Below are 18,998 nucleotides of genomic sequence, written 5' to 3'. Positions count from 1 at the left end.
TTTCAATCTGTTGGAACTTCCCAGTCTACATGCTTCCTTTGAGCATCCAGAATAAAGGAACATCCAGAATAAAGGAACAGGGTCGGCTTTTCTTGTTCCTAAAATTAGGAAGAACCTCCTGCTCCTACTGAAGTGCTTGCCACAGAGTGGACATTCCCTGAACTCTGAGTAAAGCAAAACACCTTCAGTGGGATTGCATTGACGAATGGGAGTGGGAAAGGGTCAAGGAAATGGGGTGCCCTCTATGCAGGGCTTTCTCTGTGCTTTCTTCTCAGTTTGGCCAGGGGCCCAAGAGAAACATAGCTCACATTTCAGTGCTCTGCAAGGAATCACTTTGGCAAACGTTCACACATGAGAAAGGTTAACCAAACCCTTTCTCCTTCTCCACTGTAAAATGTCCTTGGATCAGCTCTCCAGCTCTATTTCTTTGGAAGTCGATGTCCACAGGGTTGGGGTGGGGGGCAGGCTGTTGGCTGGGTACCAGGCAATCCTGCTCACCATGAAAGTGATTCCTTGTTAGTAGAGGGAGTGTGGACCAGGTGACCCGGGAATGGGCCATCCCCCCACTGGAAGGAGGCTACTCTGGCAGCGCCGCTCTGTAATGCTTTCTTAAGATCATGGCTATGTCCATCAAGAGTGCCTCCCTGGAGGGAGGGAGAGCCCAGACAACATCTACTGGACCAGTTTCCGGAGGCTTCAAGGTCACCACACTTATGTGCAGTCTTTGCCTCCCTCAGCTCAGCCCACTCCTCCTCTGCGGGGCTGCTGCAGTGAAGGGAGCCACATTTCAAAGTCACCCAGGACAGAGGTGAGTTCCCTCCCGATGTTGTCATCAGTGACCACACCGCGGGGCACCTCCTTAGCTCTCCCGAATCTGTCCTGTCCATCACCACTGCTACTACTGGAGTGCAGGTGCTGATTTCCTCTGAATGTTATCCCTGTCTCCAGGCTTATACTCATACAACCCAGCTGCCTCTTGCTGCCACCTGATCTTCCCAAGATACACCAACCTGCTTAGAAGCCTCTGGCCAGGATTCCAGGAGGCACCCTCGAATCCTGAGAATGAGGCCCAGACCCCCCATCCCCACCCAGCCCCAGCTCCAGCCCCCCATGCACCCCTCCTCCCGTGTGCTGACTCCCATCCCATTCCTTAATTACATGCCCCTCAGCTCCAGTGACTTCCCCCAAGAGGCAAGGATGTTCCCAGTCAGCTTAGCATCTCTCCGTCTAGGAAGCCTCTACAGAGCCTGCCGTGGTCTCCTTCTTGCTGACATTGCTTCCGAAAGAAACCTTTTCCTACAGCCTCACTCTTATGTGCTTTCATCCCTCCACCCCACAGTCCCCTGGGGAGCAGAATCCTGTTATTTTTTATCTTACACTCCTGGTGCCAGGCATTGACCCTGACCCTCAGTACTAACGTCATAAATGTCTGTGAAGCTGGACTGAATTAAATCAAGCTCATTGGAGCAGTTTGGGAACACTGCATCGAGGAGGTGGTCCTTGGTCTGAGAACTCAGGGTTCCCAGGGTTTAGGGAGCTGGCACACAACACACTCCCTGCACATGTCTGGAATCAGTTCTGTGCTAGAGGATGCAGGAGTCAATGCCATGGAACCAGACATGGAGCTTCATTGCCAGAAGCAGAGCTGGAGGATGCTGCTAAGGGGCATCACAGCCGAGCACCTCAGACTCACCCCAGAGTAGTCACTTGCCCATCCAGCCGTGGCCTCTCCAGGACGGCTGCAGGTCTCCCTTACCGAACACAAAGAAGGTGTGGTGGAGGGACCCAGGGACTTCCTCTTCATCTGATTACCTGTTTCCACTGAATTCCCAACCTGCCCATACTTGAGCCCCATGTCTGCCTTCTTCTCTTTACTGCCATTGAGATGGGGACCACCACCCTTTCCTCAAATTCCCACGGACATCACACGTCACTGTCCTGGATGGTACTGAGTTTGGGGTTAGAGATGTGGCATTGCAGTGCAGCCCAGCCAACAATGGGAAATCAGTGAAACAGATGAGAGCCCTCAGCCTAAATCTGGCCCGCCACCTGTTTTGTACAGCTATGACCTAAGAGGGGTGTTTACATTTCCAAATGGTTGAAGAAATCAGAAGAAAAATAACATTTTATCTTCACACATGAAAACTGCATGAAATTCAGAGTTCAGTGCTCATGAAGTTCCAGGGATCAAAGCCTTGCACATCACTTACAGTCTCATCCATAGTGGCCTTTGTCTATGCAGCAAAGTTGAGATAAGTAGCTGGGACATCTACCATATAGTCTGCTGAGCACAGGTTTTCTGCTCTCTGGCCCTAAAAACTCCTGCTCCAGAACATCCCAGGTCCTGCATTTCCCAGCTGCTCTCCTTGCTTTCCCCAAGGCAGGCCCCATCCGGCCACTGCAACCCCTTGCTCTCTTTCCCTCAAGTCCACCCCTTGTCCTCCAGCCTCCTCCACACCTCCAGGGTCCCCTACTTGGTTCAGCAGATTGACCTCGCCATCCTTGCTTTCTGAGGTGGGGGCAGGGCATCATCTTTTCAGCCTGCGAATAAATCTGAGCATATCTATGAATAAAGTAAGGAATTCTGCCAGCAGCTTGTCTCATAGCACATTTCTCCCCTGGACATCAGGAATGCAGAAAGCAGGGCCCAGAGTGAGACATTCTCAGACCCTTGTAGCCAAGCACCTTTCTTCCTGCAAGCCACCAAATATTCCATGGCCATACCCAGCCAGTTTATGATTTACACTCACAAGTTAACAAAACAAAACAAAACAAAAACTCGTTTTTCTTTTTCTTTCTTTTTTTTTTTTTTTTCTGAGACAGAGTCTCACTCTGTCGTCCAGGCTGGAGTGCAGTGTCTCAATCTCGGCTCACTACAACCTCCACCTCATGGCTCAAGTGATTTTCCGGCTAATTTTTGTATTTTTAGTAGAGACAGGGTTTCACCATGTTGGCCAGGTTGGTATCGAACTCCTGACCTCAAGTGATCTGCCCGCCTTGGCCTCCCAAAGTGCTATGATTGCAGGCATGAACCACCACACCCAGCCAATATTTTATTTATCTAAAAGCACTATGGAAAATTGATGATATGTCTGTTGCAAGGAAGATAAATTGGGAGTGAAATTCTGTAAAAAGCAAGCAAAGGGCTGTAGACACATAAACAGAGATGGCAACTCTGGAAAGAAAAAAGGCAGGCTGTAGAAATCACCTAAAATGCTCAGTGTCCACAAGTGATACACAAGTTCATTAAAATGGCAAGAAAAATCAAACCACATGTGATAAAAAGGCAGACATGACAACCTAAGAAAGCATCTGCTGTTTAACTCTGGAGAGCACTTTGCATGGCCAGTTACTCTCATCCTCCCTCAGCTCTCACCTCTGCTTCTCCACCTGCTATTCCACACTGGCCAGGTACTGCCCATAGTCTTCTTGGCAGGCCCCAGCCTGCCTCTCTGGAGCAGCTGGGCATCCAGGACGAGGTCGTTGCTGTGGAAGGAGCCCTCTCACTCCCTCCCCAGCCTCTTGATCGCAGCCACGAGCTCTGCCCGCTGCTGCCTCTGCTCCTCCACGGTGGCCCGGTTGTTGAAGCTGTAGTATCTCCTCACACACTCCTGCACCAGGTCCTTCAGGCTATGGTTGTCCATGTTTGCTACATAGTCATCCAGGGCCTGGCCCCTAAGTCCTCTTTGTGGGTGAAGAGGATGACCACATGTCTCATGGCCCCTGCCCCAAAAACCTCCTTCACCCTCCTGATGGCCACCATGTCCTAAGCAGTGAAACGCCTCAGCTGGATCACCAGAAGCAGCATGTGGGGCCCCAGGGCAGAGAGCAGGTAGCAGTTCCCAATGTTCTTGTACAGCTCTTGAGTCTGGACCTCTGACTCAAAGATGGAGAGCGTGTCGACCACCAGGACTTTCCTCCTGTTCCATGTTCCTGTCTCCACCTGGCACGTCCTGGTTACTGACTGGGCCCCCAGCTTGGACTCAAACACGAGCTGGCCGAGGATGCTGTTCCCTGTGGCACTTTTCCCTCAGCCTGTTTTGCCCACCAGGGGGATCAGCAGCAGCAGTGATCCTGGAGCCAACCTGCCTTGTCCTCAGCCTGTGAGAGTGGGTGAAGAGTGAGTATGTAAAAACTGCATTCTGAGGTGGAGGCACCAAAAGACAGAAGGCAAAGGCATCCAGAAGCACTGGCACCCTGGGTCAGTGAGGACTCCACAGCTCCGCTCCCATCCCTGACCCCACGTACAGAGAATGGAGGGACTCACACGGTGTTTGTGGGATTACCCAGCTGGCCAGAGCTCCAGGGCTCTTCCCCTTTGGGACTGCTGAGCTCTGCCCCTTTCTGGCCTTCCCTCGATGCACTTCCCACCCTGAGGGCCTGGGGTGGGGCCAGGAGGAGGCCATTTTCTCCGCCACTGCATGGTCCATCTCATGCTTTCTCCCTCTCCCATCCCTAGTTGATCTCTATTTTTCACGATCACAGAGTTTTATTTGGAAAATCTTGTCCTCACTGAAAAGAGGATGGCAGTTAAGAGCTTAATATGCTGTATTTCTGGGGGTAAATGTGTTTTCTTTGTCGTTGGTGAATACAGTCTTGTGCCTTTCACTGCCAGGTGGGAAGTTTGCCCCCCAGTTCTGCGTCTACAACCCTTGACCTTTATAAGAGCTTTACCAAGTGCAGCTCTCTTGCCCGTGCAGAAGGCACCTGCTCCACCCATTCGAAGCCCTTCTATCTTATCCTAGAGGGGAAAACATACATGGATTGTTCACACTGGAGGCGGATGTGATATCCAACACAAAGCATCACATTTTACAGATGAGGAAATTGAGGCAAGAAAAGAAAACCCTGCTGAGGTCACACATTATTTAAGGGATGAGCTGAGACTAACACCCAGGTCTGCTGACTTCAGGTATTCTCAGCAGTAGCCTGGGCTTCCTGCTAAAGAACATACAGACAGCCCCAAAATGCACCACCAGCCTGCGTTTCCCAGCACCTGTATTTAACATACAGGCAGCCCCAGAATGCACCACATGCCTGCGTTTCCCAGCACCTGTATTTAGCTAATGGGAGGCGGTGAATGGAAGGCAGGGAAGGCTGATGGATGCTGTCCACCCAGATCAAGAAAGTCAGCAATCATTTCCAACTGAACATCTGGCTGTCATGTGTTCTTGTCCACTTTTAGGGTCTCAGGGCTGGTACCCAAACTAAAGTGTGCCCGGCAAAGCATCCCCCTTTGATAAACACACAAAAGAAATTCTCCCCTATGTTTCCACGGTGATGGTGGTGCAAAGGGTGACCAACCATCCTGGTTGACCCAGGTCTGCGAGGATTCCCTGATTGAAGGACTTTCAGTGCTGAACTGGGAAAGTCCCAGACACACCAAGATCAGTTGCTTACCCCAAGAGTAGGAGATTGTCATGGGTCCAGGTTAGGGGTGGGGAGTAGGGGCATGAACATCCAGTAATTGGAGAGAAGAACTGATTTGTTTGGCTCAGATTAATGCCTTATGCTACAGAGGATTGGTGCTTCCCTATTCCTACCTCAGTCTTGGACCAGTCACTACCCCAGGGGCACTTCTCATCAAGCCCCCTCACCTCCTTGCACTGTTCCCACCATACCTTTCCTCCTACCTCCTACCTCCTACTTCCAGTGCTCAGGTAGAAAATCCACCCAGGCCCCACAGAAGAATGACTTCTCAGGCTTCGCTACTATGAAAAACCTATACAACCCTTTCCAAAGCAACATGAGGACCTTGCTGTGTGCAAAGTTTCAGTGCGTTGCCTTGTAACAGGCTCAAGGCATTAATGCTAAAGAGTGAGTCCCTAATTGCAGAATTGCGGAGCCTATGCCTGGTCAATTGAAAAAATACTTTTTGGACTGATGTCATGGCGCTTTAGGGGAAGAAGTTAGTGTTCCACGGGGCCCTGGTACTGAAGATGTGATCCAGGTCACCCCTAACTCTTTCCCACTCACCCAACCCTCTTGCACCCACCTTTTCCCTCTCTCCTCTAGCAGAATGAAGCATGCAGGCCTGGGTGAAGGAGTACCTCCTGGCAACTCTGGGAACGATGGCTATGCTAATAGTGGGTATAGTGCCTGTGAAGAAAAAAACAAGAGACTCACTGAAAGTCTGAGAAGCAAAGTAACTGTTATAAAATATTTTTCCATTGAAATAGGCCATGAAGTTAAAACCCCAAATAAATTATTAGCTGAAATGGATTCACAATTTGATTCTACAACTGGATTTCTAGGTAAAACTATGGGCAAAGTGGAGATTTTATCCATAGGGAGCCAAAACAAAAAAGCTGCTGGGCTCTACAATGCTGTTTTATTTATTTGTCTTTTTTTGTCATTTATTGGATTAGTAAACTGAGGTGATGCAAGTAATTGTGAATTTGGAATTTGTTCCAATTTAATGACTTGGTGTACCACCTTGATAAAAATCAGCACCAAACATTCCTAGTTTTCAAACACTATGGCATTTTTCATTGAAAATTGCTGCACGTTTCTTGTTTTATAAATCACGTTAGATACTGCAGTGCTCTTTGAATATTGTCTGCTTTTTCTTTTTCTTTTTTTTATTTTAAGTTCTGGATTACATGTGCAGGATGTGCAGGTTTGTTACATGGGCAAATGTGTGCCATTGTGGTTTGCTGCACCTATCACCATGCCACCTAATAGCCTGGCATGCATTAGCTATTTTTCCTGATGTTCTCCCTCCTCCCACCCCACCCTCCCCGACAGACCCCAGTGTGTGTTAGTCCCCTCCCTATGTCTGTGTGTTCTCATTATTCAGCTCCCACTTGTAAGTGAGAACTGGTGGTGTTTGGTTTTCTTTTCCTGCATTAGTTTGCTGAGGATAATGGCTTCCAGCTTCATCCATATACCTGCAAAGGACGTGATCTAATTCCTTTTTATGACTGCATAGTAATCCACGGTGTATATGTACCACGTTTTCTTTCTCCAATCTGTCACTGATCAGCATTTGGGTTGATCAAATACTGTTTCTTAATGACTTATTTTGGCCCCTGTCTTCAGGGGTAATGAGACTGTGTGGCTCCCCCAATTTCCAAGTTGTTTTTCTATTGCTTGCTAATGATTAAACAGCATTGTAATATTCTGTTGTTATCATAAAAGTAGCTTTATGTCCCATGTAAGGAAACTTTTAGTGAGAGAATAACAGAATGCCTGAAGAGCATGACTGTGAGCTCTAGAAGTAGTCAACCAGTTTGTGATAGAATGGTAACTGAATTTTCCCAACTGCATCAGCTGTGATGACGTGCTCCCTTTTCCTCCTTTAGTTAGTTAAAATCATAGGCTGATTTCTTTTTACCTATAATCTCCCTAATAATTTTTGATGATAGTGACCCCTCACTTCTCTATGCCCAAAAAACTCATTCTTTAAATAATGCTTGTCATGTTGGCATAGTTCTAATAGGGACCAATGTACATGTGTATCCGTATAGTTATTGTTTTATATTAACTTTATAAATTCTGTTGACTTGGCTTATAATAGTTTTATGATTTTTACTATATAGGTAGGATTATATATAGATTATCATTTGTGACAGAATAATGTGAAGTTAAGTAATTACTAAACTCTAAATGGAAATTGTATTCAAGAAACTCAGGCACTGAACTTGAAGATAAGAGTACTGTCGCTTTAATCCAGTGTATTTGCTTATGGAAAGAAAAACACAAAGGCGGACTTGAGTAAAAAGAAATATTAAAATATTGTTTAAAATTCTGTATTACTACTATTTTGGAATTTAACCATTTATAGTCTCCAAAAATAAATTTTCAAATAAAATATTTTTATAAATAAAAAACGCTTTTTGGAATAAATCAATTTTCTAATGTTCCTTGGGATCATGCCACATATGATGGTATCTAGCTCCTTGCCCCCCAACACAGACACAGTTCAATTGGCCAGTGATTACTTTAGCAGGGAAAATAAATTAATAAATAAATAATTTTGGAATCATTTTCATGGAAGTACTAAATAAATGTCAAAACTCACTTTCTATGAGGTAATTCCCTAGTAATTTCTTTGTAATTGAGCCTGAGGGTATTTTTAACACCAGTACTGCCTCCTGGAATCTCTCTATTCTTTAGCCAGGTCCCATGGAAGCTAATCTAATCTGGTTGCAAAGTCTGTCCCACAGTACACACAATTCAAATAAGAGTTATCCACCCACAGCTCTGATGACACAACTCAAGCCTTGCCTTTACATCCAAGCAAGTGCTGATGTTTTGGATAGAAACCAAAGCACTTTCTGTCATCTTGCAATCCATGAGAGGGCCCTTCAAACTGAGTGTGATGGTCATTCTTATGTGTCACTTGGCGAGGCCATAGTACCCAATGGTCTAACCAAACACTAATCCAGGTGTTGCTATGAGGATATTTTGCAGATGTGGTTAATGCGAAGTAAGGATTACCTTCTGTAACATAGAGGGAAATCACCCAGGCAGTTGAAAGTCTTAAGGCAATAACCGATTTCCCAGAGAAGGAATTCCACCTCAAGGCTGCAGTGTCTACTCCTGGCTGAACGTCCAGCCTGCCCACCTGTACCACAGATTTTGGACCTGCCAACCCCCGAAATCACATGAGCCAATTTCTAGAAATAAATCTCTTACGAGATATATCCTGTTGTTTCTGTTTCTCTGGAGAAACCTGACCGATAGCTGATTATTTCTACTGATACTCAGAGAAAGAGCAAACCTGAACATAAATCTGTCTTTTTGGCTGGGAGTGGTGGCTCATCTCTGTAATCCCAGCATTTTGAGAGGCCAAGGTGGATGGATCACCTGAGACCACGAGTTCTAGACCAGCCTGGCCAACATGGTGAAACACTTTCTCTACTAAAAATACAAAAATTACCCAGGCGTGGTGGTCCATACCTATAATCCCAGCTACTCAGGAGGCAGAGGTGGGAGAATTGCTTGAACCCAGGAAGTGGAGGTTGCAGTGAGCCGAGATTGCAACACTGCACTCCAGACTGGGAGACAGAGTGAGACTCTGTCTCAAAATAAATAAATAAATAAATAATAAAAATAAAATAAAATAAAAAACCCAAAAACCTCATCTTTCCAAGGAAGATTATTTTCTTTTCAAGAATATTTGGGTGACCTTTTTAAAACATGTGCTTGCAACTTACAGGGATATGAGGGCCACTTCAAGGAGAACTACAAACCACTACTTAATGAAACAAAAGAGGACACAAACAAATGGAAAAACATACCATGCTCATGGATAGGAAGAATCAATATCATGAAAATGGCCATACTGCCCAAGGAAATTTATAGATTCAATGTCATCCCCATTAAGCTACCAATGACTTTCTTCACAGAATTGGAAAAAATTACTTTAAAGTTCATATGGAACCAAAAAAGGCCCTGCATTGCCAAGACAATCCTAAGCCAAAAGAACAAAGCTGGAGGCATCACGCTACCTGACTTCAAACTACACTACAAGGCTACAGTAACCACAACAGCATGGTACTGGGACCAAAACAGACATATAGACCAATGGAACAGAACAGAGCCCTCAGAAACAATACCACACATCTACATCCATCTCATCTTTGACAAACTTGACAAAAACAAGAAATGGGGAAAGGATTCCCTAGTTAATAAATGGTGCTGGGAAAACTGGCTAGCCATAAATAAAAAGCTGAAACTGGATCCCGTCCTTACTACTTATACAAAAATTAATTCAAGATGGATTAGAGACTTAAATGTTAGACCTAAAACTATAAAAACCCTAGAAGAAAACCTAGGAAATACCATTCAGGACATAAGCATGGGCAAGGACTTCATGTCTAAAACACCAAAAGCAATGGCAACAAAAGCCAAAATTGACAAATGGGATCTAATTAAACTAAAGAGCTTCTGCACAGCAAAAGAAACTACCATCAGAGTCAACAGGCAACCTACAGAATGGGAGAAAATTTTTGCAATCTACTCATCTGACAGAGGGGTAATATCCAGAACCTATGAAGAACTCAATCAAATTTACACAAAAAAAAACAAACAATGCCATCAAAAAGTGGGCAAAGGATATGAACAGACATTTCTCAAAAGAAGACATTTATGCAGCCAACAGACACATAAAAAAATGCTCATCAGCACTAGCCATCAGAGGAATGCAAATCAAAACTACAATGAGATACCAGCTCACACCAGTTAGAATGGCAATCATTAAAAAGTCAGGAAACAACAGGTGCTGGAGAGGATGTGGAGAAATAGGAACACTTTTACACTGTTGGTGGGACTGTAAACTGGTTCAACCATTGTGGAAGACAGTGTGGCGATTCCTCAAGGATCTAGAACTAGAAATACCATTTGACCCAGCCATCCCATTACTGGGTACATACCCAAAGGATTATAAATCATGCTGCTATAAAGACACATGCACACGTATGTTTACTGCAGCACTATTCACAATAGCAAAGACTTGGAACCAACCCAAATGTCCATCAATGACAGACTGGATTAAGAAAATGTGGCATGCACTCCACCTCTGGGGACAGGCATAGCTAAACAAAAAGCAGCAGAAACCTCTGCAGATGTAAATGTCCCTGTCTGACAGCTTTGAAGAGAGCAGTGGTTCTCCCAGCACGGAGGTTGAGATCTGAGAATGGACAGACTGCTTGCTCAAGTGGGTCCCTGACACCTAAGTAGCCTAACTGGGAGACATCCCCTACTAGGTGCAGACCGACACCTCACACCTCACACAGCTGGGTACACCTCTGAGATGAAGCTTCCAGAGCAAGAATCAGACAGCAACACTCGCTGTTCAGCAATATTCTCTCACCTGCAGCCTCTGCTTCTGATACCCAGGCAAACAGCATCTGGAGTAGACCTCAAGCAAATTCCAACAGACCTGCAACTGAGGGTCCTGACTGTTAGAAGGAAAACTAACAAACAGAAAGGACACCCACACCAAAACCCCATCAGTGCATCACCATCATCAAAGACCAAAGGCAGATAAAACCAAAAGATGGGGAAAAAGCAGTGCAGAAAAGCTAGAAATTGAAAAAATCAGAGCACATCTCCCCCTCCAAAGGAACGCAGCTCATCGCCAGCAATGGACAAAGCTGGACGGAGAATGACTTTCACAAGGTGAGAGAAGAAGGCCTCAGTTGATCAAACTTCTCAGAGCTAAAGGAGGAACTATGTACCCAGGGCAAAGAAACTAAAAACCTTGAAAAAAGAATGGATGAATGGATAACTAGAATAATCAATGCAGAGAAGACCATAAAAGAACTGATAGAGATGAAAACCATAACACGAGAACTACGTGACAAATGCACAAGCTTCAGTAACTGACTCGATCAACTGAAAGAAAGAGTATCAGGGATTGAAGATGAAATGAATGAAATGAAGCGAGAAGAGAAGTGTAGAGAAAACAGAGTAAAAAGAAATGAACAAAGCCTCTAAGAAATATGGGATTATGTGAAAAAACCAGATCTAAGTCTGATTGGTGTGCCTGAAAGTGATGGGGAAAATGGAACCAAGTTGGAAAACACTCTGCAGGATATCATCCAGGAGAACTTCCCCAACCTCATAAGGCAGGCCAACATTCACATTCAGGAAATACAGAGAACGCCACAAAGATACTCCTCGAGAAGAGCAACTCCAAGACACATAATTGTCAGATTCACCAAAGTTGACATGAAGGAAAAAATGTTAAGGGCAGCCAGAGAGAAAGGTTGGGTTACCCACAAAGGGAAGCCCATTGAACTGACAGCAGATCACTCGGCAGAAACTCTACAAGCCAGAAGAGAGTGGGGGCCAATATTCAACATTCTTTTTATTCTTTTTTTTTGTGGAATAACATTTTATATATCTGAAAAAATAGAATTATCAATACAAAATGTTGGCAGGCATGAGGATCAATAGGCACACTTGGAATCTGCTGAGGGGAAAGCAAATTTGACACACATCTTGGAAAACAATTTGTTATTATTTTGTAAAGTTAAACATTTGTCTACACTATGGCACAGAAATCTAACTCAAAAGTAGGTTCTAGAGAAATTATTGCACATGTTCACCAGGAGAACAATATAGGAAATGTGTATAGCAGTGTTATTCACAATAATGCTAAGAGGCTGGATAAGGAAATGGATGAATACATTTTGGTATATTGAAAAAATAAAATATCATATAGCATTGAAAAATAACAAATTATGACTCATGCACAAAAAATGTATAAATCATAGCAAAAAGTAGAAATGTAAATCATAAGAGACTATATATAATGTGATTTCATTTTTCATAAAGCTAAAAACAAGCAAAACAAATAATATACTGTTTATAAATATATAGATATGAGATAAAACCAGTTTATAAAACAAGAGAATAATAAACATGAAATTGTGAATGGAGTTATTATCTCTGGAGGAAGCAAGGGGCTGAAATAGGGAAGAAGTCCACAGATGGCTTTGGTAACGTGGGGCGATTATCAACATTCTTAAAGAAAAGAACTTTCAACCCAGAATTTCCGACCCAGAATTTCATATCCAGCCAAACTAAGTTTCATAAGTGAAGGAGAAATAAAATCCTTTACAGACAAGCAAATGCTTAGAGATTTTGTCACCACCTGGCCTGCCCTACAAGAGATCCTGAAGGAAGCAATAAACATGGAAAGGAACAACCGATACCAGCCATTGCAAAAACATGCCAAAATGTAAAGACCATCGATGCTACGAAGAAACTGCATCAACTAACAAGCAAAATAACCAAATAATATCATAATGACAAGATCAAGTTCACACATAACAATATTAACTTTAAATGTAAATGAACTAAATGGTCCAATTAAAAGACACAGACTGAGGAATTGCCACACTGCTTTCCACAATAACGTTATGAAAATGTACCCTAGAACTTAAAGTATAAAAAAAAAAAAAGACACAGACTGACAAATTGGATAAAGAGTCAAGACCCATCAGTTTGCTGTATTCAGGAGACCCATCTCACATGCAGAGACACACATAGGCTCAAAAAAAAGCGATGGAGGAAGATCTACCAAGCAAATGGAAAACGAAAAAAAAAAAGAGGTTGCAATCCTAGTCTCTGATAAAACAGACTTTAAACCATCAAAGATCAAAACAGATAAAGAAGGCCATTATATAATGGTAAAGGGATCAATTCATCAGGAAGAGCTAACTATCCTAAATATATATGCACCCAATACAAGAGCACCCAGATTCATAAAGCAAGTCCTTAGAGACTTACAAAGAGATTAGACTTCCATACAATAATAATGGGAGACTTTAACACCCCACTGTCAACATTAGACAGATCAACAAGACAGAAAGTTAACAAGGATATCCAGGAATTGAACTTACTCTGCACCAAGCAGACCTAATAGGCATCTACAGAACTCTCCACCCCAAATCAACAGAATATACATCTTCTCAGCACCACATCACACTTATCCCAAAATTGACCACATAGTTGGAAGTAAAGCACTCCTCAGCAAATGTAAAAGAATAGAAATTATAACAAACAGTCTCTCAGAACACAGTACAATCAAACTAGAACTCAGGACTAAGAAACTCAACAAAAAACTGCTCAACTACATGGAAACTGAGCAACCTGCTCCTGGATGACTACTGGATACATAATGAAACGAAGGCAGAAATAAAGATGTTCTTTGAAACCAATGAGAACAAAGATACAACATACCAGAATCTCTGGGACACATTTAAAGCAGTGTGTAGAGGGAAATTTGTAACACTAAATGCCCACAAGAGAAAGCAGGAAAGATCTAAAATTGACACCCTAACATCACAATTAAAAGAACTAGAGAAGCAAGAGCACACACATTCAATAGCTAGCAGAAGGCAAGAAATAACTAAGATCAGAGCAGAACTGAAGGAGATAGAGACACAAAAAACCCTCCAAAAAATCAATGAATACAGGAGCTAGTTTTTGAAAAGATCAACAAAATTGATAGACCACTAGCAAGACTAATAAAGAAGAAAAGAGAGAAGAATCAAATCAATGCAATAAAAAATGATAAAGGGGATATCACCACCGACCCCACAGAAATACAAACTACCATCAGAGAATACTACAAACATCGCTATGCAAATAAACTAGAAAACCTAGAAGAAATGGATAATTTCCTGGACACTTACAGTCTCCCAAGACTAAACCAGGAAGAAGTTGAATCCCTGAATAGACCAATAACAGGCTCAAAATTGAGGCAATAATTAATGGCCTACCAACCAAAAAAAGTCCAGGACCAGATGGATTCACAGCCGAATTGTACCAGAGGTACAAGGAGGAGCTGGTACCATTCCTTCTTAAATTATTCCAATCAATAGAAAAAGAGGGAATCCTCCCTAACTCATTTTATGAGGCCAACATCATCCTGATACCAAAGCCTGGCAGAGACACAATAAAAAAAAGAGAATTTTAGACCAATATCCCCAATGCAAAAATCCTCAATAAAATACTGGCAAACCGAATCCAGCACCACATCAAAACGCTTATCCACCATGATCAAGTGGGCTTCATCCCTGGAATGCAAGACTGGTTCAATGTACACAAATCAATAAACGTAATCCAGCACATAAATAGAACCAAAGACAAAAACCACATGACTATCTCAATAGATGCAGAAAAGGCCTTTGACAAAATTCAGCAGCCTTTCACGCTAAAAACTCAATAAATTCGGTACTGATGGAACGTATTTCAAAATAATAAGAGCTATTTATGACAAACCCACAACCAATATCATACTGAATGGGCAAAAACTTGAAGCATTCCCTTTGAAAACTGGCACAAGACAGGGATGCCCTCTCTCACCACTCCTACTCAACATAGTGTTGGAAGTTCTGGCTGGGGCAATCAGGCAAGAGAAAGAAATCAAGGGTATTCAGTTAGGAAAAGAAGAAGTCAAATTGTTCCTGTTTGCAGATGACATGATTGCATATTTAGAAAAACCCATCGTCTCAGACCAAAATCTCCTTAAGCTGATAAGCAACTTCAGCAAAGTCGCAGGATACAAAATCAATGTGCAAAAATCACAAGCATCCTTATACACCAGTAACAGACAAACAGAGAGCCAAATCATGAATGAACTCCCATTCACAATAGCTTCAAAGAGAATAAAATACCTAGAATCCAACTTACAAGGGATGTAAAGAACCTCTTCAAGGAGAACTACAAACCACTGCTCACTGAAATAAAAGAGGACACAAACAAATGGAAGAACATACCATGCTCATGGATAGGAAGAATCAATATTGTGAAAATGGTCATACTGCCCAAGGTAATTTATAGATTCAATGCCATCCCCATTAAGCTACCAATGACTTTCTTCACAGAATTGGAAAAAACTGCTTTAAAGTTCATATGGAACCAAAAAAGACCCCGCATTGCCAAGACACTCCTAAGCCAAAAGAACAAAGCTGGAGGCATCACACTACCTGACTTCAAACTATACTACAAGGCTACAGTAACCAAAACAACATGGTACTGGTGCCAAAACAGAGATATAGATCAATGGAACAGAACAGAGTCCTCAGAAATAATACTACACATCTACAGCCATCTGATCTTTGACAAACCTGACATAAACAAGAAATGGGGAAAGGATTCCCTAGTTAATAAATGGTGCTGGGAAAATTGGCTAACTATAAGTAGAAAGCTGAAACTGGATCCTTTCCTTACTCTTTATATGAAAATTAATTCAAGATGGATTAGAGACTTAAATGTTAGACCTAAAACTATAAAAACCCTAGAAGAAAACCTAGGAAATACCATTCAGGACATAAGCATGGGCAAGGACTTCATGTCTAAAACACCAAAAGCAATGGCAACAAAAGCCAAAATTGACAAATGGGATCTAATTAAACTAAAGAGCTTCTGCACAGCAAAAGAAACTACCATCAGAGTCAACAGGCAACCTACAGAATGGGAGAAAAATTTTGCAATCTACTCATCTGACAAAGGACTAATATTCAGAACCTACAAAGAACTCAAACAAATTTACAAGAAAAAAACAAACAACGCCATCAAAAAGCGGGCAAAGGATATGAACAGACACTTCTCAAAAGAAGACATTCATACAGCCAACAGACCCATGAAAAAATACTCATCATCACTCGCCATCAGAGAAATTCAAATCAAAACCACAATGAGATACCATCTCCACACCAGTTAGAATGGCAATCATTTAAAAAGTCAGGAAACAACAGGTGCTGGAGAGGATGTGGAGAAACAGGAACACTTTTACACTGTTGGTGGGACTGTAAACTAGTTCAAACATTGTGGAAGGCAATGTGGTGATTCCTCAAGGGTCCAGAACTAGAAATATGATTTGACCCAGCCATCCCATTACTGGGTATATACCCAAAGGATTATAAATCATGCTGCTATAAAGACACATGCACACGTATGTTTATTGCGGCACTATTCACAATAGCAGAGACTTGGAATCAACACAATGTCCATCAGTGACAGACTGGATTAAGAAAATGTGGCACATATACACCATGGAATACTATGCAGCCATAAAAAAGGATGAGTTCATGTCCTTTGTAGGGACATGGATACAGCTGGAAACCATCTTTCTCAGAAAACTTTTGCAACAACAGAAAACCAAACACCATATATTCTCACTCATAGGTGGGAATTGAACAATGAGATCACTTGGACACAGGAAGGGGAACATCACACACCTGTTGTGGGGTGGGGGGAGGGGGGAGGGATAGCATTAAGAGATATACCTAATGTAAATGACGAGTTAATGGGTTCAGCACACCAACATGGCACATGTATACATATGTAACAAACCTGCACGTTGTGCACATGTACCCTAGAACATAAAGTGTAAAAAAAACTTGTAAATAAACTACCACTTATAAAGAAAATAAATAAATAAATAAATAAAAGAAAATTTTTTTAAAAGGAAAAAAGGATCAAAATAAATATATAGAATCTCAGAGACCTGTGGGAGAACATCAAGTGTACCAACATATATCAAATAGGAATCCCAGAAGAGGAGGACAAAAAGAAGGGACAAAATCTCTTGAAAAGTAATGGTAGAAAACTTCTCAGTTTTGATGAATAATATTTAATAAAATTCGTACTGTCAAAAAAAAAGATGTGATTGCATAAGGGGGATAGCAAATGGGAAAACCAACAATTTTTTTAAGCCATCTTGTTAGCAATGCTGACGGTTTTGAACTCAAGACTCTCTGTTTTCTCATGTGCTTGGATGATTCTCTGGATTGTCTTGAATGTGGGTCTCCACAGAGGGCCGGTAAGGAGGGGCTCCTGAGCATCAGAGGAAAACTGGTGGTACCAGGTAGGTGCCTGGAGAGGTGTGCGAGGGGAAGATGAGGCAATGCTGAAAGAGCCGCAGAGGGGCGGGTGGACTTGGAAGCGGATATTCCTACACTTGGGGAGGCCAGGGACCTGGCGATCTTGTAATACCATCTACCCCTTTTAACCACCAGGAAACTAAGATTTCCAGGATTTCCTAAAGCAGCAGTGACATGAGGCCAAGTCTGCACCCGAGACTGAGGGGGTGAAAGGATATCAAAGGGAGATGGCAGGTTTTTCACGTGTTTCGGGGCAAACTGAGTGCCTGTAGGGCCTGAATCTGCGGCTGCCCCCGTGTGCTGAGAGGGGTCAGCCCTCCGGGACTGTGTGCAGCAGGGCTATTCACGTGCTGTGTTTGGCCAAGAGATTGGTGGTGCGGGCCATTTCCTCCAAGAACCAGAACCTGAAATTGCTGCTCTCTCAGAATCCAGCCTGAACAGAAAGAGAAGTGAAAGGGGGGCTTCTCAGAAGCACCAGGATTGTTCTCATTTTCCTCAATTATTTTATTGAGGTGTTTTTCCTCTCCAGTCACAGTGCTGTCCCTCTAGCCCAAACCGCCACTACAGGGAACCCCACCCAAGTGTCACACCAGCCCTCTGGACTGCACTATCATAGCCCCCTCCAAAAAAAAATGCCTATTCTGGGTTGGCCATCAACTCACCTCACTCATCTTATACCCATCAATCTTTCCATTAATTCTTTTTAAAATGGTATTAAATGCCTCACCCATGGAATATGGTTGGACCAGTTTAACCTGTTCAGGCACGGTGGCTAATGCCTGTAATCCCAGCACTTTGGGAAGGAGGCCGAGACTGGAGGATCTCCTGGGCCACATGGCAAAATCCCATCTCTACCAAAGCATAAAACAAAACAAAAATTAACCTGGCACAGTGGTGCAGGCCTATAGTCTCAGCTACTCAGGAGGCTGACATAGGAGGATCACTTGAGCCCAGGAGGCCGAGGTTGCAGTGAGTCATATAGGTGACATTATTGCAGAAATTGAGCATTTTGGTCATTTTTCTCTATCACGTGATTAACATTGAGAATTTAGGGAATGTTAGAAAGATACATCTGTGCTTAATGGTTATGATACTTGATTTTGGACAAGACCTTTTATTCTTTTAATAAAAACAAAAATGCTCTGGGAGGCCGAGGCGGGCTGATCGCTTGAGGTCAGGAGATTGAGACCATCTTGGCTAATACGGTGAAACCCCGTCTCTACTAAAAATACAAAAAAAAAAAAAAAAAAATTAGCTGGGCGTTGTGGCGGGCGCCTGTAGTCCCAGCGTGAACCCAGGAGCTGGAGCTTGCAGTGAGCCGAGCTCACGCCACTGCACTCCAGCCTGGGTGACAGAGCGAGACCCTGTCTCAAAAAGAAAGAAAGAAAAAGAAAGGAAGGAAGAAAGGAAGAAGGAAGGAAGGGAGGAAGGAAGGAAGGAAGGAAGGAAGGAAGGAAGGAAGGAAGGAAGGAAGGAAGGAAGGAAGGAAGGGAGGGAGGAAGGGAGGAAGGGAGGAAGGGAGGAAGGGAGGAAGGGAGGAAGGGAGGAAGGGAGGAAGGGAGGAAGGAAGGAAGGAAGGAAGGAAGGAAGGAAGGAAGGAAGGAAGGAAGGAAGGAAGGAAGGAAGGAAGGAAAGAAGGAAAGAAGGAAG

The 18,998-nt window shown here is 43.2% G+C and overlaps 1 protein-coding gene across 2 annotated transcripts; it reads left to right on the top strand.

Annotated features, from left to right (window-relative positions):
* Positions 1-6: 6 nt before the first annotated feature.
* On the top strand, positions 7-7,786 carry LOC105474895 (BET1 homolog). 2 transcript variants are annotated; one of them, XM_011729765.3, is made up of 2 exons: positions 7-4,120; positions 6,019-7,786. In XM_011729765.3, the coding sequence occupies exons 1-2, from the start codon at positions 3,888-3,890 to the stop codon at positions 6,374-6,376; spliced, it is 591 nt and encodes a 196-aa protein (XP_011728067.2). In that variant the 5' UTR covers positions 7-3,887; the 3' UTR covers positions 6,377-7,786. The 2 variants fall into 2 exon arrangements, with proteins under 2 accessions (XP_011728067.2, XP_011728066.2); XM_011729764.3 differs by having other exon boundaries at positions 6,016-7,786.
* The last annotated feature ends 11,212 nt before the right edge of the window (positions 7,787-18,998 follow it).

Source organism: Macaca nemestrina, chromosome 4 (genome assembly GCF_043159975.1).
Source record: "Macaca nemestrina isolate mMacNem1 chromosome 4, mMacNem.hap1, whole genome shotgun sequence".
Classification (NCBI taxonomy): Eukaryota; Metazoa; Chordata; class Mammalia; order Primates; family Cercopithecidae; genus Macaca; species Macaca nemestrina.
Note: the sequence above shows the minus strand (reverse complement) of the source record. Positions and strands in the feature narration are given on the sequence as shown.